The 27,640-nt window shown below is 41.0% G+C and overlaps 1 protein-coding gene across 2 annotated transcripts; it reads right to left on the bottom strand.

Moving 5' to 3' along the window:
- fndc5b (fibronectin type III domain containing 5b) lies at positions 1 to 27,640 on the bottom strand. Of its 2 annotated transcripts, none has more exons than XM_061982426.2 (6): positions 27,368 to 27,640; positions 18,709 to 18,827; positions 14,142 to 14,340; positions 13,850 to 13,939; positions 13,639 to 13,783; positions 1 to 666 (listed from the first exon to the last, which is right to left on the bottom strand). In XM_061982426.2, exons 1-5 carry the CDS (start codon positions 27,432 to 27,434, stop codon positions 13,644 to 13,646), a joined length of 615 nt encoding a protein of 204 aa, XP_061838410.2. In that variant the 5' UTR covers positions 27,435 to 27,640; the 3' UTR covers positions 1 to 666; positions 13,639 to 13,643. The 2 variants fall into 2 exon arrangements, with proteins under 2 accessions (XP_061838410.2, XP_061838411.2); XM_061982427.2 differs by lacking the exon at positions 1 to 666 and adding an exon at positions 9,194 to 10,350 and having other exon boundaries at positions 27,368 to 27,639.

Here is a 27,640-nt window from a genome sequence, read left to right as displayed (position 1 = left end):
TGTAACAAATAATAATTCTATTAAATAGGCTTTACTTTGCATTTTAATTAACGTGGGATTATTTTTTGTATTTAGAAATAATAGTACCAACTTTTTTTCTCTTTTTTTTTTTTTCTCTCCAACATTTGTGGCACTTGCGTGGCGCCCCCTGATGGACGGCGCCCTTAGCATTTGCCTATACGGCCTATGCCACGGGCCGGCCCTGCATATGAGCATTCACCCAACTCTTCTTTAGTGAAAAATAAAATGTTTAGTTTCTTTTTTAAATTCAAGACAAAGTTAGATGTTTTTTTTTTACTGGTGCACAAAACAAAGCGTGCATGAACATCACCTCGTTCAAAGAACAAAACCAACACGGTGCATAAACTCACAACAAATTACACACCTGCAAATCAGTCTGACTTCTGCTGTTGTCGTATCCGTAATCATCATCATCGGCGGTCACTCGAACGAGTATGACGATCCTCCTGGTAGGGGTGTATCCCTTTATGGAGGATGCCTGTGCGTGACTTTGTTTTACGTGGGGAGACTGGTGCACAGACAGTCACCACATGATCCTTGACAGAATCGGGTCAGGGTCCAGTGGCATGGAGTCCAAGACGTTGAGGTCTTCACCGTATCCCTGGCGAGGGGGCAGTCAGGTACTCGGCCTTTGCCAAGGACCACCTGGGGTCACAGTAGTAAAGGGGTTAACCTCCTAGTGCCCCAAGACCCCATAGAGGAGCCTCCACTGCCGGATGCACTTTAACGTCATGCCCAGGACGTATCCATAATACGCCGATAGGGAGAAGTTTTTATTTACATGATGAGTCAGGTATGTGACCTTCGCGGCAGAGGCTCTGCCGAACCCCTGAGGCCTACTCACCAAACCCCTAGGGTTCGATCGGACCCAGGTTAAGAACCACTGCTCAAATGTGTAATAAAACTGGACATTCAGTTATAATTAGCTCAATTTTTAATTTTACATGAAAAAAAAAAACCATTTATTAACACATATAAATTGATACCGTATCCATACCCAGGTACTGGGAATCGGTACCGTATCGGGTCTAATGTGAACGATACCCATCCCTAGAGTGCTATGGCTGCAGATTAAAACTTTTTTTTTTTTTTTTTAACCAATATTAACTCAAAATCCTAAAACAAAATAAGAGGAAATATAAACAAAACAGCGACTTTACATACTATTATTATGCCAACATGGTTGTCATTTCAGCACTAAATAGATGCAAGTAATATTTGTGTATTGAACTGATTTAAATATGACTTTGTTGGTATGAATGAACACATGTGGAGTTATGTACTTAACAAAAAAAGGTGAAATAACTGAAAACATGATTTATATACTAGTTTCTTCTAAATAGCCACCCTTTGCTCTGATTACTGCTTTGCACACTCTTGGCATTCTCTCCATGAGCTTCAAGAGGTAGTCACCTGAAATAGTTTTCACTTCACAGGTGTCATAGTTTTGATGTGACAATCTACAATGTAAATAGTCATGAATATAAAGAAACACACTGAAATAAGAAGGTGTGTCCAAACTTTTGGCATGTACCGTATATATATACATATATACATATATATATATATATATATATATATATATATATATATATATATATATATATCCATCCATCCATTTTCTACCGCTTATTCCCTTTGGGGTCGCGGGCGGCGCTGGAGCCTATCTCAGCTACAATCGGGCGGAAGGCGGGGTACACCCTGGACAAGTCGCCACCTCATCGCAGGGCCAACACAGATAGACAGACAACATTCACACTCATATATATATATATATATATATATATATACATATATATATATATATATATATATATATATATATATATATATATATATATATATATATATATTCTACCGCTTATCCCTTTCGGGGTCGCGGTGGGTACTGGAGCCTATCTCAGCTACAATCGGTGTGTATATATATATATATATATATGTACATATATATACATATATATATATACATATACATATATATATATATATACACATATACATATATATATATATATACATATATATATACATATATATATATATATATATATATATATATATATATATATATATATATTTTTTTTTTTTTTTTTTTCTTTTTTTTTTTCTACCGCTTATCCCTTTCGGGGTCGCAGTGGGTACTGGAGCCTATCTCAGCTACAATCGGTATATATATATATATATATATATATATATATATATATATATATATATATATGTATATGTACTAGAGATGCGCGGATAGGCAATTATTTCATCCGCAACCGCATCAGAAAGTCGTCAACCATCCGCAATCCACCCGATCTAACATTTGATCAGAACCGCATCCGCCCGCACCTGCCCGTTGTTATATATCTAATATAGACGATGCAAGGCATTAGTGAGGTTATAAAGCTTTTGCCTGTTAAAGAAAGGAGACTGATCCAATGCAGTACAGACATTCGCGTGCCACGCTGTCACGACCCAGACGCACACCAGTGCGCAATCATATGGGAGCCGCGCTGAGCGCACCTCCAAGCGCGTCTCGCTGCCGGCGACGGCCGGGTATGGGCCCGACGCTCCAGCGCCATCCATTTTCAGGGCTAGTTGATTCGGCAGGTGGGTTGTTACACACTCCTTAGCGGGTTCCGACTTCCATGGCCACCGTCCTAGCTGCTGTCTATATCAACCAGGGTGAGCCCCACCCCTTTCGTGAGCGCACTGCGCGCGGAGTGACCCCTGTTACGCGCCCCCGGCAACAGGGGTGGCGGGCAGGTAAGCTGCGCGGGCGGAGCGCGCGGAGTGACCCCTGTTACGAGCCCCCGGCAACAGGGGTGGCGGGCAGGTAAGCTGCGCGGGCGGAGCGCGCGGAGTGACCCCTGTTACGAGCCCCCGGCCACGGGGGTGGCGGGCAGGTAAGCTGCTTACCTGCTGCGCGTGACGCCGGCCGCGGCGAAGGCGGACGAGGCGGGGTGTCGGTGCGGTGGGCGCGGTGGTGACCCTGGACGTGCGTCGGGCCCTTCTCGCGGATCGCCTCAGCTACGGCTCCCGGTGGGGCCCTCTCGGGGGAAGGGGCCTCGGTCCCGGACCCCGGCGAGGCGTCCCTTCTCCGCTCTGTAAAAGTGTCCATCTCTTCTTTTTTTTTTTCTTCTGTTGTGGCATATGCTGCAGGTGCCTGCTCGTTTTTCGTATGTGGGTAACAACATTTAACTATGTATATATATTTCCCAATTGGTTTAACTGCCACCCGCCTGAATCTATTTAAAATCTTTTTTTCTTTTTTTTCAACCGCCCGACCCGACCCGCGGATAAAATCTAATTTTTTTAAATTTCATCCGCCCGCCCGCGGACTCCGCGGTTGTGCCCGCAAACCGCGCATCTCTAATGTATATATACGTGTATATATGTATACATATATAAATATGTATATTATATAAGTATATTATTTTATAAACAGACTATTCAACATATTCAGTTTATCCAACATTTTAACTAAATATTTAATAAAGACAACTTCCTTTGGAAAATGACCATAACTTTTAGCACATTTTGGGGGGGAAACGAGTAAAAAAATAAGCTAAACCTCTATCAAATATTTCATATACTGTATACACATAGTTAAATATGACTATTTTAGTCATTAATTACAGCATCATTATACAGACTTAAATGCCAACCCAATATCTTATCTTGACTTAATGTTTAAATCAAACAAATGCATTCACTATTGAAAGTATTTTAGTTTTAGAAAGTGGATTGTCTTCAACCAGCAGGGGGCAGTGTTGCAGCAGCATGACCCTCAAACAGTGAAGTGAGGATTGTCATCAGTTTGTGATGCAGAGCACACCTTCAGACAGCTTTTCTTCTTCTTCACAACATCAGCTGGCTTCTATGCTCCATAAAAATGACTTTGACTTCATATTAATTTGGCGTGTGTGCTCCCTCCTGCGTACACTTTCCATCCATCTTCCCCCAACAGCTTACTTAACCATCTGCATTATTAAAGAGTCTCCTCGCGCTTGGATGGAAGCGTGCAGACGGACTGAGAAAGTGCCACCGCCTGAGTACGCGAATGGACAAACACTTACTGTATGGCACGTTTTAGTGGCGACAAGACCTCAAAGGTCAAGTCCATAGAAATGCCCCCCTCTACCTCAAAGAATTGCTCACCCCCAAATCCTCCACACGACACCTCCGCTCCGGACATGCTAACCTCCTCCAACCTCCGAGGACAAAGCTACGAACAATGGGAGACCGGGCTTTCTGCTCCACCACTCCCAGTCTGTGGAACGCTCTCCCTGACCACCTGAGAGTACCACAGACTGTGGATGCTTTTAAAAAAGGCTTAAAACCCTTCTTTTTAAAAAAGCCTTTGTTTTAGATATATGTGTGCTAGTTCTAGCTATTAGGCTGCTCTAGTTTTTATATATATTTTTTACTATTTATTTTACTTGTTGGGGGCAGCTATTTGTGGTTCGAGCGTTGTTTTGTTTTGTTTTGTTTTTAAATGCACTGTAGCACTTTGAGGTTGTTTTTTCAATGTAAAGTGCTTTTACAAATAAAATCTATCTGTGGAACGCTCTCCCTGACCACCTGAGGGCACCACAGACTGTGGATGCTTTTAAAAAAGGCTTAAAAACCCTTCTTTTTTAAAAAAAGCATATTTTTCGATATATGCATACTATCCATCCATCCATTTTCTACTAGTTCTAGCTATTAGGCTGTTCTAGTTTTTATTTTATTTTTTTATTTTTTTTACTATTTATTTTACTTGTTGGGGGCAGCTATTTGTGGTTCTAGCGTTCTTGTTTTGTTTTGTTTTTAAATGCATTGTCGCACTTTGAGGTTGTTAGCTCAATGTAAAGTGCTTTCACAAATAACATCTATCTGTGGAACGCTCTCCCTGACCACCTGAGGGCACCACAGACTGTGGATGCTTTTAAAAAAGGCTTAAAAACCCTTCTTTTAAAAAAAAAACATTTTTTTATATATGCATACTATCCATCCATCCATTTCTACTAGTTCTAGCTATTAGGCTGTTCTAGTTTTTTTTTTTTTTTTTTACTATTTATTTTACTTGTTGGGGGCAGCTATTTGTGGTTCTAGCGTTGTTTTATTTTTAAATGCACTGTCACACTTTGAGGTTGTTTGCTCAATGTAAAGTGCTTTTACAAATAAAATCTATCTGTGGAAAGCTCTCCCTGACCACCTGAGGGTACCACAGACTGTGGATACTTTAAAAAAAAGGCTTAAAAACTATTATTTAAAAAAAAAGCCTTTATTTAAAAAATATATATATGCATACTAGTTCTAGCTATTATGCTGTTCTAGTTTTTATTTTTATTATCTCTATTTATTTTTTTATACACTGTAGCACTTTGAGGTTGTTTGCTCAATGTAAAGTGCTTTTTTTTTTTTTTTTTTTTTTTTTTTTTTACAATTAAAATCTATTATTTGTATTATTAAGTGACAAAGACGTCTAAAAATAGGACGAAAAATGAAGACTTTTGCACGTGTGCCTTGTGGAGTTTGCGGGGTTGCCAGGCAACCGGCAAAACCAAAAGTTACGTGCAGGCTTCAGAAATGAAACGATAGGCAATATGTGCACATGCAGTAATAAATGCACTTTGCAAGGGCACCGTCAATTTGAAGCGCCCCGTTTCCCCTTCACTGAACGTCTGCTCCATGAAGCTCTCAGCTATCAGCCACAAGTCATGCCAGCCTGCTTGGCCAAGTGGCTCCGCTCCAAAGCTGAAGAAGCATTTTTCACCACCCGGGCTATTTTGGTTCTGTCAGAAGGATAAGCAAGGAGATCCGAGCCAGTGTTTAGGAATGGGACCCGTCTACTTGCTGGATCGCTGGGAGTCGTCATCAGTCATTTGCATTTAATGTTCGTGTGTGCAATCATGTCACTTTTTCCACACATTAATTAGAGGCCTCCGCTCTAATTAATACCATTGCCTCAATGAATCATCCACATTACAGCACCTCTCCAAATATACACACCTCCAAGACTAATAATAGTCACGAGTCCACTAAAGAATTATTTATACAAAAAATGCCTCCTCTCAAATAAACATCTATTTTATTCACCGCAGTAATAACCAAAAAAACCTCCTTGAAAATAAATGCCTCCATTTGATCCTGTATAGCAAGCGGTACCATGAGGTAATTGCAATCCTAATGATATAAAACCACTGCCAAGTACAGTACATGTCTTGTTTAGTGACATCACCATTTGTGCAAGTTAATGCCTCCTCTCAAATAGATGCCTCCTTTTCCCCCTTAAAACAAAACAAAAAGCATGCCAATAAGGAGATGTAATTATCTTTACTACCTGTGTCCCATTAGGTGTTATAGTTTGGTCACACAATACAAATAAATGCCTCTTCTCAAATAAACACTTCCTTTTTTCCCTTGAGAAAAAATGACCAAACAAGTGATACCACTAAATGTCTTTATTATGTCAATATTTCCGTTAAGTGCTACAGTGTTGTCACATAGCCTCCATTCAAATGAATACCTCATTTTTTCTCTTTAAATAAGTCAATGTAATTACCTTTAGTGTAAGTTTACAGTAAGTTGGTCAAACAGTAGAGATAAAGGCCTCCTCTCAAATAAACACCTCATAATTTCCCTTGAGAGAGAAAGGGCAAAGAGGTGATGTCATCTTTACTAAAGCCATATTTCCAATAAGTGTTACAGTTGGGTCACACCGCACAAATGAATGCCTCGTCTCAACTAAATACCTCATTTATTTATTTATTTTTTTGTCAAAAAAATGGTACCGATAAGTAAATGCGATTATCTTTACTTTCCGTAAGTGTTAACAGTTTGTTCACACAGTACAAATACAGGCCTCCTCTCAAATAAACACCGGCTTTTTTTTCCCATCCCGGGAAGATAAAGTGGTGCAATTAAGCGCTACCGTTCGACACGGTAAAAAAAAGGCCTCCTTGTTCCCCTCAGGAAAAAGTAATTACGTCTGAGAGAGCAACATTTCTAAGTCGCCACAACAGATGGTGACAGAACAAATAAAGGCCTCCTTTCAAATTGACACTGTCTTCAATTAAATTGTTTTTTTCCTGCCTCGGAAAAAACCCAACATTTCTTATCTTCAATAACATTACTCTTAACTCTGTTTCTGATAAGTAGCACAGTTCACTTTGATGGCACAGTATAAATGACCACCTCCTCTCCAATGGACGCCTCATTAAAATAAACCGCAGTAATTTAAATCGGTTTCCTTCCAAAGTAAACACAAATAAGCAAAAATAGAGCACTGAAAATGTTTATTAATGAATAATACATATTTATTACATAGTTGACAGCTTGTAAGTGTATTCATTGATAAAGAACCTGGCCTTGATAAAAGGTAATATGCAGTTTATTGTTAAATGGATGACTAGTTAACGTGCCAATTAGGGATGCACGATAACGGAAATTTTAACCGATTTATTGACGTTTACAACCGATATTTATGTATATATATTACATACGATTTTGTGAGAATAAATTAATTTACAGTTTACACTTTTGCCCAAAATGTATACACTCTAACAAAAATACACACAAGATTAAGTCAACTGATATTTGTTTACCTAAATATAATTTGAGTACAAATACACTTCCTACGATAATTCTAACCCATGCAAACAATTAGAATCATTTTTTTTCAAACTGTCGGCCCTTATCAAACACTTACTCATCAGTCCTGGGGCTTTATGCTTGCTGCGGTCGCCGCTAATAACACCAGGTCTCGGCTTAGCAGCTTCGTACTGCTTCCATAAATCTTCACGTCAATCACTTTTTAAGGTGACTCATCGTGCTTTTCTCTGTACGCATGCAGTATTGTGACATCACAAATATGCGACCATACTGTAGGGGAGGGGAGGGGTTGAGGAGCCACATGGGCTGTGAATCTTTGGGCACCTAACGATTTGAGCTGATTTCGATTCCAAGTCCTGGGATCACGATGGAATTCGGCGTTAATTCTTGAGTCAAAACATATTTTTAAATATTGATTATCATTTAAAATAATTAATAATAATAAAAAAAACATCTAAAAATAAAACAATTCTGGTTGTGTAGAGAGATGGCCTGAAGACGTGTTTTTACAAATTGATTCTTATTAAAAAATAAAATAAATAAATAAAACATCTAAAAATAAAACAATATTTTAAAAAATTGATTCTTATTAAAAAATAAAATACAAAAATCTGGTTGCATAGAAATGGCTTGAAGATGTATTTTTTAAAATTGATTCTTATTAAAAAATTTTTTATAAATCAATAAAACAATTTTGGTTGCAGGGAGACGGCCTAAAAACATATTTTAAAAAATGGATTCTTACTAAAAAGAAAATAATTAATTCTGGTTGCTTGGAGACGGCCTAAAAACATATTTAAAAAAATGGGTTCTTACTAAAAAAATAAAAAAAATAATTGATGGTTGCTTGGAGATGGCCTAAAAACGTATTCATAAAAATGGATTTCTATTAAATAAATAATTATTTAATTCTGGTTGCATGGAGATGCCCTAAAAACATATTTAAAAAATAAATAAATAAATGTTTTAATTCTTGTTGCATGGAGATGCCCTAAAAACCTATTTTTAAAAATGAATTTTTAATAATAAAACTAATGAAATAAAATAAAATATTCTGGTGGCATAAAGATGGCCTGTAAATGTTCTTTTAAAAATTTATTTTTATTTGAAAAAACACCCCAAAAAAAACATTTTGATAACTATTAATCGATGTAGAATCGGGATTAAGTGGAATCGCGTTTAAAATAAAACATTTAATTTTGTTATTTTTAAATCCATCCATAGTTTTATTATTAAGAATTCATTTTTAAAAATAGGTTTTTAGGGCATCTCCATGCAACAAGAATTAAAACATTTATTTATTTATTTTTTAAATACGTTTTTAGGGCATCTCCATGCAACTAGAATTAAATAATTATTTTTTTAATAGGAATCCATTTTTATGAATACGTTTTAGGCCATCTCCAAGCAACCATCATTTATTTTATTTTATTTTTTAGTAAGAATCTATTTTTTTAAATATGTTTTTAGGCCGTCTCCAAGCAACCAGAATTAATTATTTTCTTTTTAGTAAGAATCCATTTTTTTAAATATGTTTTTAGGCCGTCTCCATGCATCCATTTTCCACCGCTTAAATCGTTTTTTTTAAAATTGTGAATTGATTTAGAATCAGGATGAATAAGAATTGCAGTTCGGATGTGAATCGACTTTTGTGTGCACCGCTACAAGCCACAATAGAGACGACGACGTACATGGAGACAAAAATACTTCATTTTTATCGGTTGTTTTTTTCCTTATGGGAATGTTGGATGTGACGTCATAATTATCGCTTGTTGATGACATCGTGCATCCCTAACACAAACGCTGCATCATTGTGACAGTGAAGACCCTTGTGAGGCCAGAACAAATCCAAATGAGGCAGAAAAGCGCTGATGTGAAGGCCAAAGAAAGGCGGCTAATGGCGCTCTGAGGGCGTCTATAATGAGAGACGGGGGAGTGGAGGGTCGAAGAGATAAATGCCAGGACAAAGGTGGAAGGAAGTGAGGGAGCACCACAAGATGAAAAAGTCAATATCACCCTGCATGTGTTGTTGAAGCAAGTCCTGTTTATGTTGGAGGGCAAATCATGCAGGTGTACCTAATCAAGTGGCCAACTGAAGATAACAGCACAATGACAATGTTGGTTTTCCACCTGTATGATGTCAATAAATGGGACTTGCGCAGGTATGACACAAGTCTTTTTTTTGAATATTTTTTGGTATAGAGTGGACTTTTCTTCATAGCATAAAGATGTCTTAAAGTACATTTAGTTTCACAGAGTAGCCATACACAAATAACGATAGCATAGTATTTGTTTTTATAAAAAAAAAAAAAAAAAAAAAATCATGACATATCAGCAGTGCTGCAATGTTTTTTAAAAAGACACTCTTGGACACTTTTTGTGCATCTTTGCTTCGATTTGAGTCTTTTTTTTTTTTTTTTTTTCCCCCATCCGGAAAGAAACCGAAGTGGAACCCTGTTCATAATCGTGCATCGTTCCCGTCCATACACTGTAGGTATTATCTGTGCGCTGATCGAGTGCAGACCTCAAATTGAACTCGTTTTAAAAAAAAATCTTCTCCTGGGAATGTGCCATGTGGTATGAGAGCGCCATCTGGCTGGTGGGAGGAAAATGGCAACTTTTTATTCCTGAAATGTCAAAGGCGCGCTCCAATGTCAATATGCTTATTTTTAATAGTTCTTCATTCTTATCATTGTGTTTTTATTCCCCAACATTTTTGGCTGCACAATTGTCTCTCAGGGTCTGAAATAGAAGAAAAATACACATTTTCTTTTTTTTGATCTTATTCATCCTGTAAACATCAAGGAATATTGGATTTTAGCCAATGAGGCTTCATCACAATTTGATCGATTTGCATGTAAAATCTTTGCTATCAATTAAAGGGCGATTGGTATGAAATTTGACTGCAAACATATGCCAAGCCCCTTACTGCTCCATCACTGGTAAGAATATAATGGCGTATTTTACCGGACATCTTCAGCATTAGTGCTGGGTTTGTAAACACTTGTACTTGTAATCAAATACCTGCTGAAAAATATGAAATTTTGAATTATGCTAAATTTGCACAAAAAAAAATGTTTTAGGACAAAACAGGCATTAAAAAAAAATTCAAGTTGATTTTAAAAAGTATGAAGATCGTTTCACATCAATAAAAGTGTGAAAAAAAGAATACAATGGCATATTTTACCGGACATCTTCAGCGTTGGTAAACACTTGTGCTCGGAATCGAATACCGGCTGAAAAATGTGCAATTTTTAATGATGTTAAATTTTGCAAAAAAAGTGTGAAAATATTTTTTTTTTGTGATGGGACGGGCCTTAAAATAAAATTCTGCTTTGGCCCCAATTTAGGAGCAAGCAGCTACACAACAGCTAAGCACACAAGCTCGACAAACGTAATAATCAAACAATTTTGCGGCGTAAAACCGCACATTTTTCAATATCAAATAATCGTATTTGCATATTATTTCCACGAACAAAGTCTCCAGTAACAAATGTGTCCGCGCCATTCAGCCAATGACGGCTTCATCACAATTTGATCGATTTGCATGTAAAATCTTTGCTGCGTGTAAAATGTATCAATTAAAGGGCACTTGGTATGAAATTTGACTGCAAACATATGCCAAGCCCCTTCCTGCTCCGTCACTGGTAAGAATATAATGGCGTATTTTACCGGACATCTTCAGCGTCAGTGCTGGGTTTGTAAACACTTGTGCTCGGTAACGGAAACCGGCTGAAAAATATGCAATTTTTAATTATGTTTAATTTTACACAAAAAAGAAGAAGTTTTCGGACAAACAGGCATAAAAAAAAAAAAAATTCAAGTCGATTTTGAAAAGTATGAAGACCGTTTCACATCAATAAAAGTGTGAAAAAAAGAATATAATGGCATATTTTACCGGACATCTTCAGCGTTGGTAAACACTTGTGCTCGGAATGGAATACCGGCTGAAAAATGTGCAATTTTTAATTATGTTAAATTTTGCAAAAAGAGTGTGAAAATAATTTTTTTTTGTGATGGGACGGGCCTTAAAATAAAATTCTGCTTTGGCCCCAATTTAGGAGCAAGCAGCTACACAACAGCTAAGCACACAAGCTCGACAAACGTAATAATCAAACAATTTTGCGGCGTAAAACCGCACATTTTTCAATATCAAATAATCGTATTTGCATATTATTTCCACGAACAAAGTCTCCAGTAACAAATGTGTCCGCGCCATTCAGCCAATGACGGCTTCATCACAATTTGATCGATTTGCATGTAAAATCTTTGCTGCGTGTAAAATGTATCAATTAAAGGGCACTTGGTATGAAATTTGACTGCAAACATATGCCAAGCCCCTTCCTGCTCCGTCACTGGTAGGAATATAATGGCGTATTTTACCGGACATCTTCAGCGTTAGTGCTGGGTTTGTAAACACTTGTGCTCGGTAACGGAAACCGGCTAAAAAATATGCAATTTTTAATTATGTTTAATTTTGCACAAAAAAAAACAGGACAAACAGGCATAAAAAAAAAAATTCAAGTCGATTTTGAAAAGTATAAAGAATGTTTCACATCAGTAAAAGTGTGAAAAGAACATTTTTTTTGTGATGGGACGGGCCTTAAAATAAAATTCTGCTTTGGCCCCAATTTAGGAGCGAGCAGCTACACAACAGCTAAGCACACAAGCTCGACAAACGTAATAATCAAACAATTTTGCGGCGTAAAACCGCACATTTTTCAATATCAAATAATCGTATTTGCATATTATTTCCACGTACAAAGTCTCCAGTAACAAACGTGTCCGCGCCATTCAGCCAATGACGGCTTCATCACAATTTGATCGATTTGCATGTCAAATCTTTGCTGCGTGTAAAATGTATCAATTAAAGGGCACTTGGTATGAAATTTGACTGCAAACATATGCCAAGCCCCTTCCTGCTCCGTCACTGGTAAGAATATAATGGCGTATTTTACCGGACATCTTCAGCGTCAGTGCTGGGTTTGTAAACACTTGTGCTCGGTAACGGAAACCGGCTGAAAAATATGCAATTTTTAATTATGTTTAATTTTGCACAAAAAAAAAAAAAAAGTTTTCGGACAAACAGGCATAAAAAGAAAAAAAAGTTCAAGTCGATTTTGAAAAGTATAAAGACTGTTTCACATCAATAAAAGTGTGAAAAAAAGAATATCATGGCATATTTTACCGGACATCTTCAGCGTTGGTAAACACTTGTGCTCGGAATGGAATACCGGCTGAAAAATGTGCAATTTTTAATTATGTTTAATTTTGCACAAAAAAAAAGAAGTTTTCGGACAAACAGGCATAAAAAAAAAAAAATTCAAGTCTATTTTGAAAAGTATAAAGACTGTTTCACATCAGTAAAAGTGTGAAAAGAACATTTTGTTTGTGATGGGACGGGCCTTAAAATGAAATTCTGCTTTGGCCCCAATTTAGGAGCGAGCAGCTACACAACAGCTAAGCACACAAGCTCGACAAACGTAATAATCAAACAATTTTGCATCGTGAAACCGCACATTTTTCAATATCAAAATAATCATAGTTGCATATTACTTAAGTCTCCAGTAACAAACGTGTCCGCGCCATTCAGCTTAACTAATTACTGTAGCCCCCCAAAAAAACAATTACCACTCCGCTTCAACTTAAAGACAGCATAGGTCCGTTCCAGATGGTTAATAATAAATAGGTTAGAGAAGAATGGTAGATTCGTCTCTGTTTTCACATTCCACGCCACAAAATAATAAAAGTGTGTATTTGCGCTGATATCAAATCGGATCAATTACAAGTATTGATCAATAGTCAAGGCTCCAATATTGGTATCATATCGGACAGCCCTAATATATGCATATTAATGCATTATTTTTTACGTAATCACTTGTAAAATTGATATGTATTATTTTATACACGCAATTGCCTTATTTCTTTTTTATTATTATTATTTTTTTAACGTGACTAAAATACATTTTAACATATTTCATCCCGACATGTCATTTTTTAACCATCGGGGAAGGAAAAAAAAAGAGGCACCTGTCCTACAGGTTGCTGCGGAGGAGCCCCCCCTGCGGGTGCTCGGGAGTACTGCACTCCGAGGAGTTCTTGGCTTTGTCTTTGTTGTTGTTGGGCTCGTTGTCCTTGATGATGTCATACTGGCGGCAGAAGAGCGCGATCACGCCTGCGAGGCCACACGGCGAGCGTGAGCAAACGACGACATCATCCTGACGGTGACGGCGGACGTTACCTGCCCACATGACCAGGACCACGGCGATGATGATGGCCTCGCCGGCTCGCAGTTGAGCCGCCTGGCCCACTTCCTCCATCGTCACCTCGTCTGGCGAGAGAAAACACAAGCGGCGATCTCAAGGTCGCGGCGGACAGAAGTCTTGGGACACCTGCTGGTTGTTCCCACAGGAAGTGACATCGATGGATGCTGAGCCTTCAGTATTTGGTGTCGCGCCCAACTGGGTCAGGCCGGATAAAATAGGAAGCGTCCAAGTAGGACGACAAGGCAGCAGTGCATTGTGGGCCGTTACCTGGATTCTTGGACGCCAGCTTCTCGGACTCTTTGAGGGTTCTGAAGAGGACCGGGTCACTGGGCGGACTGCTGCCCGCCATGCTGAGGCTCTGCACCTGGACCATGTACTGGGTGTCCTGGTCCAGACCCCACAGAGCACAGGAGCGAGTGGTGGTGTTGACTTCCTGGATCAACCTCCGCGTACGCACCGCCTTCTTCTGCACACACCTTTCTTTCTTACCTCCATTATCATGCCCTCAGGGCCACTTTAAATGATGTGGTGGACCACATTGAATGATGTGACAGGCCACCTTAAATGAAGTGGTGGACCACATTAAATGATGTGACAGGTCACGTTAAATGAAGTGGTGGACCACATTGAATGATGCGACAGGCCACAATAAATGATGTGGTGGACCACATTGAATGATGTGACAGGTCACAATAAATGATGTTGTGGACCACATTGAATGATGAGACAGGCCACTTAAATGAAGTGGTGGACCACATTGAATGATGAGACAGGCCAAGATAAATGAGGTGATGAAACACATTGAATGATGAGACAGGCCACAATAATAGAAGTGGTGGACCACATTGAATGATGTGACAGGCCACTTAAATGAAGATGTGGACCACATTGAATGATGTGACAGCCACATAAATGAAGTGGTGGACCACATTAAATGATGTGACAGGTCACGTTAAATGAAGGGGTGGACCACATTGAATGGTGTGACAGGCCACTTTAAATGATGTGTAGACCACATTGAATGATGTGACAGGCCACTTAAATGAAGTGGTGGATCACATTGAATGATGTGACAGGCCACATTGAATGATGTGGTGGACCACATTGAATGATGAGACAGGCCACTTAAATGAAGTGGTGGACCACATTGAATGACGCGACAGGCCACATTAGATGAAGTGGTGGACCACATTGAATGATGTGACAGGTCACATTAAATGAAGTGGTGGACCACATTGAATGATGTGACAGGCCACAATAAATGAAGTGGTGGACCACATTGAATGATGTGACAGGTCACATTAAATGAAGTGGTGGACCACATTGAATGATGCAACAGGCCACAATAAATGAAGTTGTGGACCACATTGAATGATGTGACAGGCCACATTAAATGATGTGACAGGCCATATTAAATGATGTGGTGGACCACATTAAATGATGTGACAGGTCACGTTAAATGAAGGGGTGGACCACATTGAATGGTGTGACAGGCCACTTTAAATGATGTGTAGACCACATTGAATGATGTGACAGGCCACTTAAATGAAGTGGTGGATCACATTGAATGCTGTGACAGCCACAGAAATGAAGTGGTGGACCACATTGAATGATGTGACAGGCCACATTGAATGATGTGGTGGACCACATTGAATGATGAGACAGGCCACTTAAATGAAGTGGTGGACCACATTGAATGATGCGACAGGCCACATTAAATGAAGTGGTGGACCACATTGAATGATGTGACAGGTCACATTAAATGAAGTGGTGGACCACATTGAATGATGTGACAATCCACATTAAATGAAGTGGTGGACCACATTGAATGATGTGACAGTCCACAATAAATGATGTGGTGGACCACATTGAATGATGTGACAGGCCACTTAAATGAAGTGGTGGATCACATTGAATGATGTGACAGGTCACATTAAATGAAGTGGTGGACCCCATTGAATGATGTGACAGTCCACATTAAATGAAGTGGTGGACCACATTGAATGATGTGACAGTCCACAATAAATGAAGTGGTGGACCACATTGAATGATGTGACAGTCCACATTAAATGAAGTGGTGGACCACATTGAATGATGCGACAGTCCACATTAAATGAAGTGGTGGACCACATTGAATGATGTGACAGGCCACTTAAATGAAGTCGTGGATCACATTGAATGATGCGACAGGTCACATTAAATGAAGTGGTGGACCACATTGAATGATGTGACAGTCCACATTAAATGAAGTGGTGGACCACATTGAATGATGCGACAGTCCACATTAAATGAAGTGGTGGACCACATTGAATGATGTGACAGGTCACATTAAATGAAGGGGTAGACCACATTGAATGATGTGACAGGTCACATTAAATGTAGGGGTAGACCACATTGAATGATGTGACAGGCCACAATAAATGAAGTGGTGGACCACATTGAATGATGTGACAGGCCACTTTAAATTATGTGTGGACCACATTGAATGATGTGACAGGCCACATAAATGAAGTGGTGGACCACATTGAATGATGTGACAGGTCACATTAAATGAAGGGGTGGACCACATTGAATGATGAGACAGGTCACATTAAATGAAGTGGTGGACCACATTGAATGATGTGACAGGCCACTTAAATGAAGTGGTGGACCACATTGAATGATGTGACAGGCCACATAAATGAAGTGGTGGATCACATTGAATGATGTGACAGCCACATAAATGAAGGGGTGGACCACATTGAATGATGTGACAGGCCACATTAAATGATGTGTGGACCACATTGAATGATGTGACAGGCCACTTAAATGAAGTGGTGGACCACGTTAAATGATGTGACAGGTCACGTTAAATGAAGGGGTGGACCACATTAAAGGATGTGACAGGTCACATTAAATGAAGGAGTGGACCACATTGAATGATGTGACAGGCCACATTAATGACGCGGTGGACCACATTGAATGATGTGACAGGCCACTTAAATGAAGTGGTGGATCACATTGAATGATGTGACAGGTCACATTAAATGAAGTGGTGGACCACATTGAATGATGTGACAGTCCACATTAAATGAAGTGGTGGACCACATTGAATGATGTGACAGTCCACAATAAATGAAGTGGTGGACCACATTGAATGATGTGACAGTCCACATTAAATGAAGTGGTGGACCACATTGAATGATGCGACAGTCCACATTAAATGAAGTGGTGGACCACATTGAATGATGTGACAGGCCACTTAAATGAAGTCGTGGATCACATTGAATGATGCGACAGGTCACATTAAATGAAGTGGTGGACCACATTGAATGATGTGACAGTCCACATTAAATGAAGTGGTGGACCACATTGAATGATGCGACAGTCCACATTAAATGAAGTGGTGGACCACATTGAATGATGTGACAGGTCACATTAAATGAAGGGGTAGACCACATTGAATGATGTGACAGGCCACAATAAATGAAGTGGTGGACCACATTGAATGATGTGACAGGCCACTTTAAATTATGTGTGGACCACATTGAATGATGTGACAGGCCACATAAATGAAGTGGTGGACCACATTGAATGATGTGACAGGTCACATTAAATGAAGGGGTGGACCACATTGAATGATGAGACAGGTCACATTAAATGAAGTGGTGGACCACATTGAATGATGTGACAGGCCACTTAAATGAAGTGGTGGACCACATTGAATGATGTGACAGGCCACATAAATGAAGTGGTGGATCACATTGAATGATGTGACAGCCACATAAATGAAGGGGTGGACCACATTGAATGATGTGACAGGCCACGTTAAATGATGTGTGGACCACATTGAATGATGTGACAGGCCACTTAAATGAAGTGGTGGACCACGTTAAATGATGTGACAGGTCACGTTAAATGAAGGGGTGGACCACATTAAAGGATGTGACAGGTCACATTAAATGAAGGAGTGGACCACATTGAATGATGTGACAGGCCACTTAAATGAAGTCGTGGACCACATTAAATGATGTGACAGGTCACGTTAAATGAAGGAGTGGACCACATTGAATGATGTGACAGGCCACATAAATGAAGTGGTGGATCACATTGAATGATGTGACAGCCACATAAATGAGGTGGTGGACCACATTAAATGATGTGACAGGCCACATTAAATGATGTGTGGACCACATTGAATGATGTGACAGGCCACGTTAAATGATGTGTGGACCACATTGAATGATGTGACAGGCCACTTAAATGAAGTGGTGGACCACGTTAAATGATGTGACAGGTCACGTTAAATGAAGGGGTGGACCACATTAAAGGATGTGACAGGTCACATTAAATGAAGGAGTGGACCACATTGAATGATGTGACAGGCCACGTTAATGACGCGGTGGACCACATTGAATGATGTGACAGGCCACTTAAATGAAGTGGTGGACCACACTGAATGATGCGAGAGGCCACAATAATTGAGGTAGTGGACCACGTTAAATTATGTGATGGGCCGTCGTAAAGGACGTTGCAGACCACGTTAAATGATGTGGAAGACCACATTGAAAGACTTGACGGGCCACTTCCAGTGATGTGTTGGGCCACTTTGAATGATGTGGGAGACAACATTTAATGACATAGCAGGCCACTTTGAACGATGTGACAGACCACATTAAATTCTGTGAAATGTTGAAATATTTACAAGGTCCTAAACAATTTATTTATGCCCTAACTATGAAAATGGAATATTTATTCATTATGTTATGAAGATTTGTTTTATCCATGATAACTGCGTGTCCCTGAAGGCCACACCAGCTGCATTCAGGTGCTCTCGGTGAAGCGCTGCACGCACCTGTTGGGTGATGGCGAAGCCGATGACGGGGTCTCCCTCCAGGGTGTCCCATGTGACCACCGCCGAGTTGACCTCGATCTCCTTGACGCTCACATTGAGAGGAGGCGACAGCACAGCGTCTGACATGTTGAAATATTCTCATGTTTCATATCATCTTTTTATTGTCACACACATCATCTTTTTAGCAGCTGTTGAATATTCTCAGGTTTCATATCAACCACACACATCATCTGGCTTCAGACTGAATATACAGGTAAAAGCCAGAAAATTAGAATATTTTGAAAAACTTGATTTATTTCAGTAATTGCATTCAAAAGGTGTAACTTGTACATTATATTTATTCATTGCACACAGACTGATGCATTCAAATGTTTATTTCATTTAATTTTGATGATTTGAAGTGGCAACAAATGAAAATCCAAAATTCCGTGTGTCACAAAATTAGAATATTACTTAAGGCTAATACAAAAAAGGGATTTTTAGAAATGTTGGCCAACTGAAAAGTATGAAAATGAAAAATATGAGCATGTACAATACTCAATACTTGGTTGGAGCTCCTTTTGCCTCAATTACTGCGTTAATGCGGCGTGGCATGGAGTCGATGAGTTTCTGGCACTGCTCAGGTGTTATGAGAGCCCAGGTTGCTCTGATAGTGGCCTTCAACTCTTCTGCGTTTTTGGGTCTGGCATTCTGCATCTTCCTTTTCACAATACCCCACAGATTTTCTATGGGGCTAAGGTCAGGGGAGTTGGCGGGCCAATTTAGAACAGAAATACCATGGTCCGTAAACCAGGCACAGGTAGATTTTGCGCTGTGTGCAGGCGCCAAGTCCTGTTGGAACTTGAAATCTCCATCTCCATAGAGCAGGTCAGCAGCAGGAAGCATGAAGTGCTCTAAAACTTGCTGGTAGACGGCTGCGTTGACCCTGGATCTCAGGAAACAGAGTGGACCGACACCAGCAGATGACATGGCACCCCAAACCATCACTGATGGTGGAAACTTTACACTAGACTTCAGGCAACGTGGATCCTGTGCCTCTCCTGTCTTCCTCCAGACTCTGGGACCTCGATTTCCAAAGGAAATGCAAAATTTGCATGGTTGGGTGATGGTTTGGGGTGCCATGTCATCTGCTGGTGTCGGTCCACTCTGTTTCCTGAGATCCAGGGTCAACGCAGCCGTCTACCAGCAAGTTTTAGAGCACTTCATGCTTCCTGCTGCTGACTTGCTCTATGGAGATGGAGATTTCAAGTTCCAACAGGACTTGGCGCCTGCACACAGCGCAAAATCTACCTGTGCCTGGTTTACGGACCATGGTATTTCTGTTCTAAATTGGCCCGCCAACTCCCCTGACCTTAGCCCCATAGAAAATCTGTGGGGTATTGTGAAAAGGAAGATGCAGAATGCCAGACCCAAAAACGCAGAAGAGTTGAAGGCCACTATCAGAGCAACCTGGGCTCTCATAACACCTGAGCAGTGCCAGAAACTCATCGACTCCATGCCACGCCGCATTAACGCAGTAATTGAGGCAAAAGGAGCTCCAACCAAGTATTGAGTATTGTACATGCTCATATTTTTCATTTTCATACTTTTCAGTTGGCCAACATTTCTAAAAATCCCTTTTTTGTATTAGCCTTAAGTAATATTCTAATTTTGTGACACACGGAATTTTGGATTTTCATTTGTTGCCACTTCAAATCATCAAAATTAAATGAAATAAACATTTGAATGCATCAGTCTGTGTGCAATGAATAAATATAATGTACAAGTTACACCTTTTGAATGCAATTACTGAAATAAATCAAGTTTTTCAAAATATTCTAATTTACTGGCTTTTACCTGTACATCTCTGTTTATGATCCCATTCATATTTGATAGTCTGTCGTCGTGACGACCGCATCATGCTACGTTCATATTGTTATTCTTATGAGGAGCAAGTCCATTGACAGACAAGAAATACATATTTCTTGTATTATAATGATTACCTAAAATGTATGCATTACTAGCACTTTATTTTTTGTAAAATCATCAATTTTTAGTAATATTTCAATGATTCGAACAAAAGTTCTATATTTTTATAAAAGCATGATTTGTAATATTCCAACTTTTATATAATGTATCTTATTTTCATTTGAATGTTTTATTTGCGCTGAATGTTGTTCTCTCGGCTGTGACGATAAAATCACAATCCATTTTTCCAGAATGCAAAACTAACCATTAATTGAAATATATGTAGATTTTTTTCTTGTCATATTAGGGATTTATTTTTTTATAACATTTAGATTTTTTTTTCTTACAATATTACAAAATTGTACTTGTAAAATCTCAACTTTTTGTCATGATTTTTATCTTTATTTTGTTTTATTTTTTACGTAATACTATGGCTGTAATATGGATGACTTAAATTTTCTTTTCATAATAATTTATTTTAAAATTAAGAAAATGACTAATTTTGTACTCATAAAATTTAGATTTTTTTTTGCAATATCTCAAAGGTAAAATTTTGATTTTATTTTCTTAATTATATTGTTTTTTTTAGTATGTAAAACTATGACTTGTTTCAAATAAAATGACATATTTTCTTGTAATATTATGTTTTTTAATACTGTATTCCTAATGTATTTTGTGATCATCCAATGATTTTATTATAACATATCAACTATGCTTAATTCAAATATAATTACATTTTTCTTGTAATATTACACATTTATTTAGTAAAAATATTTTTGTGGAACATTACGACTTTTTATCTCGTGAAATATTGAATTTATTTTCATAATAATTAAATTCTGTTTTTAAAATGTTAAAATTCCACATTATTCAAATTATAATCACATGTATTTTTTGTAATATTAGGGCTTTTTTCTCATATAATTATTTGTTTCTTGCAAATTTTATGACTTCATTTGTGATTATACATTTTTTTAATCATAAAATTATGATTTTTCCTTGTAATATTAAACCATTTTACTTGTAAAATTACATCTATTTTATCCTCATAAAAGCTAGATTTTTTTTGTGCAACATTACGATTTTTTGTCTTTGAAACATTTTTATTTTTATAATAATTATATTTTGTTTTTAGAATGTTTAACCACCACCTTATTCAAATAAAATTACATGTTTTGTTGTAATATTTGGGCTTTTTCCACACTCATATAATTATGATTTGTTTATTTTAATATTATGACTTTGTTGTGTGATAATACTTTTGTATTTTGTTTCTTAAATGCATTACTACAGCTTTATTCAAATACAACTAAATCATTATTTCTGTAATTTTAGGGATTTCTTATCATAAAATTATGATTTTTTTTCCCCCCTTGTTATATTACAAAATTGCACTTGTAAAATATCAAATTATTGTCATGAAAATCATTTTTTCAACTAAAAATACTATGGCTTTATTAAATAAACATATTTTTTCTTGTCTAATTAGGGATTTCTTAATAGAAAATATTTTTTTCTTCACAACATTTTTCTTTACAATTTTCACCAAAATGGGAATTTTTCAAGAATGTATTAAAACAGCTTAATTAAAATAAAATTTTGATTTTTTTCTTGTATTATAAGGGATTTCTCCTTTTTTTTTTCTAAATTAAAAAAGGGTAAAATTGTGACATTTTATCAAAACATTTCACATGTTTCTAGTATTAGGGATTTCTTATCGTAAAATATATTTTCCTCAACAAGAAATTATTTCTTTTTGCTAAATAATGACATACTTGTAATATTATGACTTAATTCTTGAGAAAGTGTTGCTCTTTTCTTGTAATACCATTTCTGCATCCGTGTTTAAAGTAAATAATATTACATCTTTATTCAAATAAACACTAAGCACTTACAGACATATTTAGTTGTTTTTTTTATCACTATATGACAACTTTATTCCCTAAATAATTCTCAGTTATTCTCATTAATACTTAAGTTGTTAAACATATCATAACTCAGGGGTGCCCACACTTTTTTTTCCAGGTGAGCTACTTTTCAATGTAGCAAGTGGAGGGGATCATCTTATATGTATTTATTGATGAAAGAAGTGAAAGGTGTTGAATGCTAATACAAGCATGTTTCTTTCATGAAGACAAGAATATAAGTTGGTGTGATTGTGATGACTTGCATTGATTGGAATCAGACAGTAGTGATGACAACATACACTTTTTATAATGGAGGAGAACAAAAGTCCTCCTTTCTGTCCAATACCACATGAAAGTGTCCAGCTTCCATACTCCTTTTTATACACTTTACAAGAAATACAAACTCCCTAGCTTGCTAGCTTTCTGAGACTCTTATTTTGTTAGCGCAGACAGGATGAAGCAGCGCTTTTATTGTGAAGGCAGGAACTGTGCAGTCGTTCTTTAGAGTTTTGACGGCAGGTACGGCGCGAGAGTCTGTTGAAATAAAAAGTGTTTCTGGCCTTCCTGTCGGTCGTTTTTTCTTAATAATGATCTGGCAGCAGCCAGCGTCATCTCACAAGACCCTCGGGTGTTGTCAATGTCAATCAAGTGACCAAAGTCACGTCTTGCTGAAGATTGATGATCACTCATTTTTACCTCTTTTCTTTTAATGCCTGGCTGGTGAGGGACTGACACACCCTCCACCATCCACTGACACACCCTCCACCATCCACTGACACACCCTCCACCATCCACAGACACACCCTCCGCCATCCACTAAAACACCCTCCGCCATCCACTTGCACACCCTCCACCATCCACTGACACACCCTCCACCATAAACTGAGACACCCTCCACCATCCACTGACACACCCTCCACCATCCACTGACACACCCTCCACCATCCACTGACACACCCTTCGCCATGGACTGACACACCCTCCGCCATCCACTGACACACCCTCCACCATCCACTGACACACCCTTCACCATCCACTGACACACCCTTCACCATCCACTGACACACCCTCCACCATCCACTGACACACCCTCCACCATGGACTGACACACCCTCCACCATTCACTGACACACCCTCCTCCATCCACTAAAACACCCTCCGCCATCCACTTGCACACCCTCCACCATCCACTGACACACCCTCCACCATAAACTGAGACACCCTCCACCATCCACTGACACACCCTCCACCATCCACTGACACACCCTCCACCATCCACTGACACACCCTTCGCCATGGACTGACACACCCTCCGCCATCCACTGACACACCCTCCACCATCCACTGACACACCCTTCACCATCCACTGACACACCCTTCACCATCCACTGACACACCCTCCACCATCCACTGACACACCCTCCACCATGGACTGACACACCCTCCACCATTCACTGACACACCCTCCTCCATCCACTGACACACCCTCCACCATCCACTGACACACCCTCCACCATCCACTGACACACCCTCCGCTATCCACTGACACACCCTTCACCATCCACTGATACACCCTCCACCATCTACTGACACACCCTCCACCATCCACTGACACACCCTTCGCCATCCATTGACACACCCTTCGCCATCCATTGACACACCCTTCACCATCCACTGACACACCCTCCGCCATCATGGACTGACTGACACACCCTCCGCCATCCACTGACACACCCTCCACCATCTACTGACACACCCTTCGCCATCCACTGACACACCCTCCACCATCATGGACTGACTGACACACCCTCCGCCATCCACTGACACACCCTCCACCATCCACCATCCACTGACACACCCTTCGCCATGGACTGACACACCCTCCGCCATCCACTGACACACCCTCTACCATCCACTGACACACCCTCCACCATCCACTGACACACCCTCCACCATCCACTGACACACCCTCCACCATCCACTGACACACCCTCCACCATGGACTGACACACCCTCCACCATCCACTGACACACCATCCGCTATCCACTGACACACTCTTCACCATCCACTGATACACCCTCCACCATCCACTGGCACACCCTCCACCATCCACTGACACACCCTTCGCCATCCATTGACACACCCTTCACCATCCACTGACACACCCTCCGCCATCATGGACTGACTGACACACCCTCCGCCATCCACTGACACACCCTCCACCATCCACCATCCACTGACACACCCTTCGCCATGGACTGACACACCCTCCGCCATCCACTGACACACCCTCTACCATCCACTGACACACCCTCCACCATCCACTGACACACCCTCCACCATCCACTGACACACCCTCCACCATGGACTGACACACCCTCCACCATAAACTGAGACACCCTCCACCATCCACTGACACACCCTCCACCATCCACTGACACACCCTCCACCATCCACTGACACACCCTCCACCATCCACTGACACACCCTTCGCCATCCACTGACACACCCTCCGCCATCCACTGACACACCCTCCACCATCCACTGACACACCCTCCGCCATCCACTGACACACCCTCCACCATCCACTGACACACCCTCCACCATCAACTGGCACACCCTCCACCATCCATTGACACACCCTCCACCATCCATTGACACACCCTCCGCCATCCACTGACACACCCTCCACCATCCACTGACACACCCTCCGCCATCCACTGACACACCCTTTGCCATAGACTGACACACCCTCCACCATGGACTGACACACCCTCCACCATGGACTGACACACCCTCCACCATCCACTGACACACCATCCACTGACACACCCTCCACCTTCCACTGACACACCCTCCACCATCCACTGACACACCCTCCGCCATCCACTAAAACACCCTCCGCCATCCACTTGCACACCCTCCACCATCCACTGACACACCCTCCACCATAAACTGAGACACCCTCCACCATCCACTGACACACCCTCCACCATCCACTGACACACCCTCCACCATCCACTGACACACCCTTCGCCATGGACTGACACACCCTCCGCCATCCACTGACACACCCTCCACCATCCACTGACACACCCTTCACCATTCACTGACACACCCTTCACCATCCACTGACACACCCTCCACCATCCACTGACACACCCTCCACCATGGACTGACACACCCTCCACCATTCACTGACACACCCTCCTCCATCCACTGACACACCCTCCACCATCCACTGACACACCCTCCACCATCCACTGACACACCCTCCACCATCCACTGACACACCCTCCGCTATCCACTGACACACCCTTCACCATCCACTGATACACCCTCCACCATCCACTGACACACCCTTCGCCATCCACTGACACACCCTCCACCATCCACTGACACACCCTCCACCATCCACTGACACACCCTCCACCATCCACTGACACACCCTCCACCATCCACTGACACACCCTCCGCTATCCACTGACACACCCTTCGCCATCCACTGATACACCCTCCACCATCCACTGACACACCCTCCACCATCCACTGACACACCCTTCGCCATCCATTGACACACCCTTCACCATCCACTGACACACCCTCCGCCATCATGGACTGACTGACACACCCTCCGCCATCCACTGACACACCCTCCACCATCTACTGACACACCCTTCGCCATGGACTGACACACCCTCCACCATCCACTGACACGCCCTCCGCTATCCACTGACACACCCTTCACCATCCACTGACACACCCTCCACCATCCACTGACACACCCTCCACCATCCACTGACACACCCTCCGCTATCCACTGACACACCCTTCGCCATCCACTGACACACCCTCCGCCATCCACTGACACACCCTCCGCCATCCACTGACACACCCTCCACCATCCACTGACACACCCTTCACCATCCCCTGACACACCCTCCACCATCCACTGACACACCCTCCACCATCCACTGACACACCCTCCACCATCCCCTGACACACCCTCCACCATCCACTGACACACCCTCCGCCATCCACTGACACACCCTCCACCATCCACTGACACACCCTCCGCCATCCACTGACACACCCTCCACCATCCACTGACACACCCTCCACCATCAACTGGCACACCCTCCACCATCCATTGACACACCCTCCACCATCCATTGACACACCCTCCGCCATCCACTGACACACCGTCCGCCATCATGGACTGACTGACACATCCTCCACCATCCCCTGACACACCCTCCACCATCCACTGACACACCCTCCACCATGACTTACCAAAAAATACAATGAATTGAACATTTATGGCTTGATTCAAATAAAATAAATGTTTTGACCTCATAATATTAAGACATGATGTTATTATTATCACAATATTAAGTCATCCTCTTCACTCTTTACCTTTTTCTTCTCGCAACACCTCAACTTTATGACGACTTTTTCGTTTTGCGGCCAATCACATGGCAGTGCCGCTTGCCACCACTGGGGGGGGGGGGGGGGGGGGGGCAACTTTGCATGAAAACCTGCTGATTGCCAAGAAAAGCTGTCACCTATTTTTCATTTCGGAGACATTTTCACATTTAACTTCCGGCAAATCTGGAATTGTGTGCTTCCGGAACATTTTCACAATCCTACGCTGAAGTTTGCACGAAAGGACACGAGAGACTTTATCCAGCCTGCAGCCTGAAGGTAAATAATGCACATGGCAACACGTGTAGTGTGTGTGTGTGTGTGTGTGTGTGTGTGTGTGTGTGTGTGTGTGTGTGTGTGTGTGTGTGTGTGTACTCACCAGCCCTAACGGTGGCCACGGAGAAGAAGCCCGTCAGGATGACAAACATCCGCCGAGAAGGAAGCATCCTCTCCTCCACCTCCTCCTTCCTCTCCTCCACCTCCTTCCTCGCCTCCTCGCCCGCCGCCTCCTAGCGCAGCTCTGCACGCCGCGTGGCCCGTGTAGCGCGACCCCCGCGGGAGGCACGCATCGTCCCGAGCTCGGCGTGTTTGTGGCGGACTCGCCGCAGCGGAAGAGTAACGAGGTGCACGGGAGAGGAGGAGGAGGAGGAGG

This window comes from Nerophis lumbriciformis, linkage group LG21 (genome assembly GCF_033978685.3).
Source record: "Nerophis lumbriciformis linkage group LG21, RoL_Nlum_v2.1, whole genome shotgun sequence".
NCBI lineage: Eukaryota > Metazoa > Chordata > Actinopteri > Syngnathiformes > Syngnathidae > Nerophis > Nerophis lumbriciformis.
The sequence above is the reverse complement of the archived record's forward strand: the minus strand, read 5'-3'. Positions and strand labels throughout refer to the sequence as shown.

Excerpts from the sequence above, each read along its gene's own strand:
- fndc5b (XM_061982426.2), bottom strand. The coding sequence starts at position 27,434 with ATGCTTCCTTCTCGGCGGATGTTTGTCATCCTGACGGGCTTCTTCTCC. Across the intron at positions 14,341-18,708 it reads GCTTCGCCATCACCCAACAG|AAGAAGGCGGTGCGTACGCG; the intron begins GTGCGTGCAGCG and ends AGGTGTGTGCAG. Across the intron at positions 13,940-14,141 it reads GCTGGCGTCCAAGAATCCAG|ACGAGGTGACGATGGAGGAA; the intron begins GTAACGGCCCAC and ends TTCTCTCGCCAG.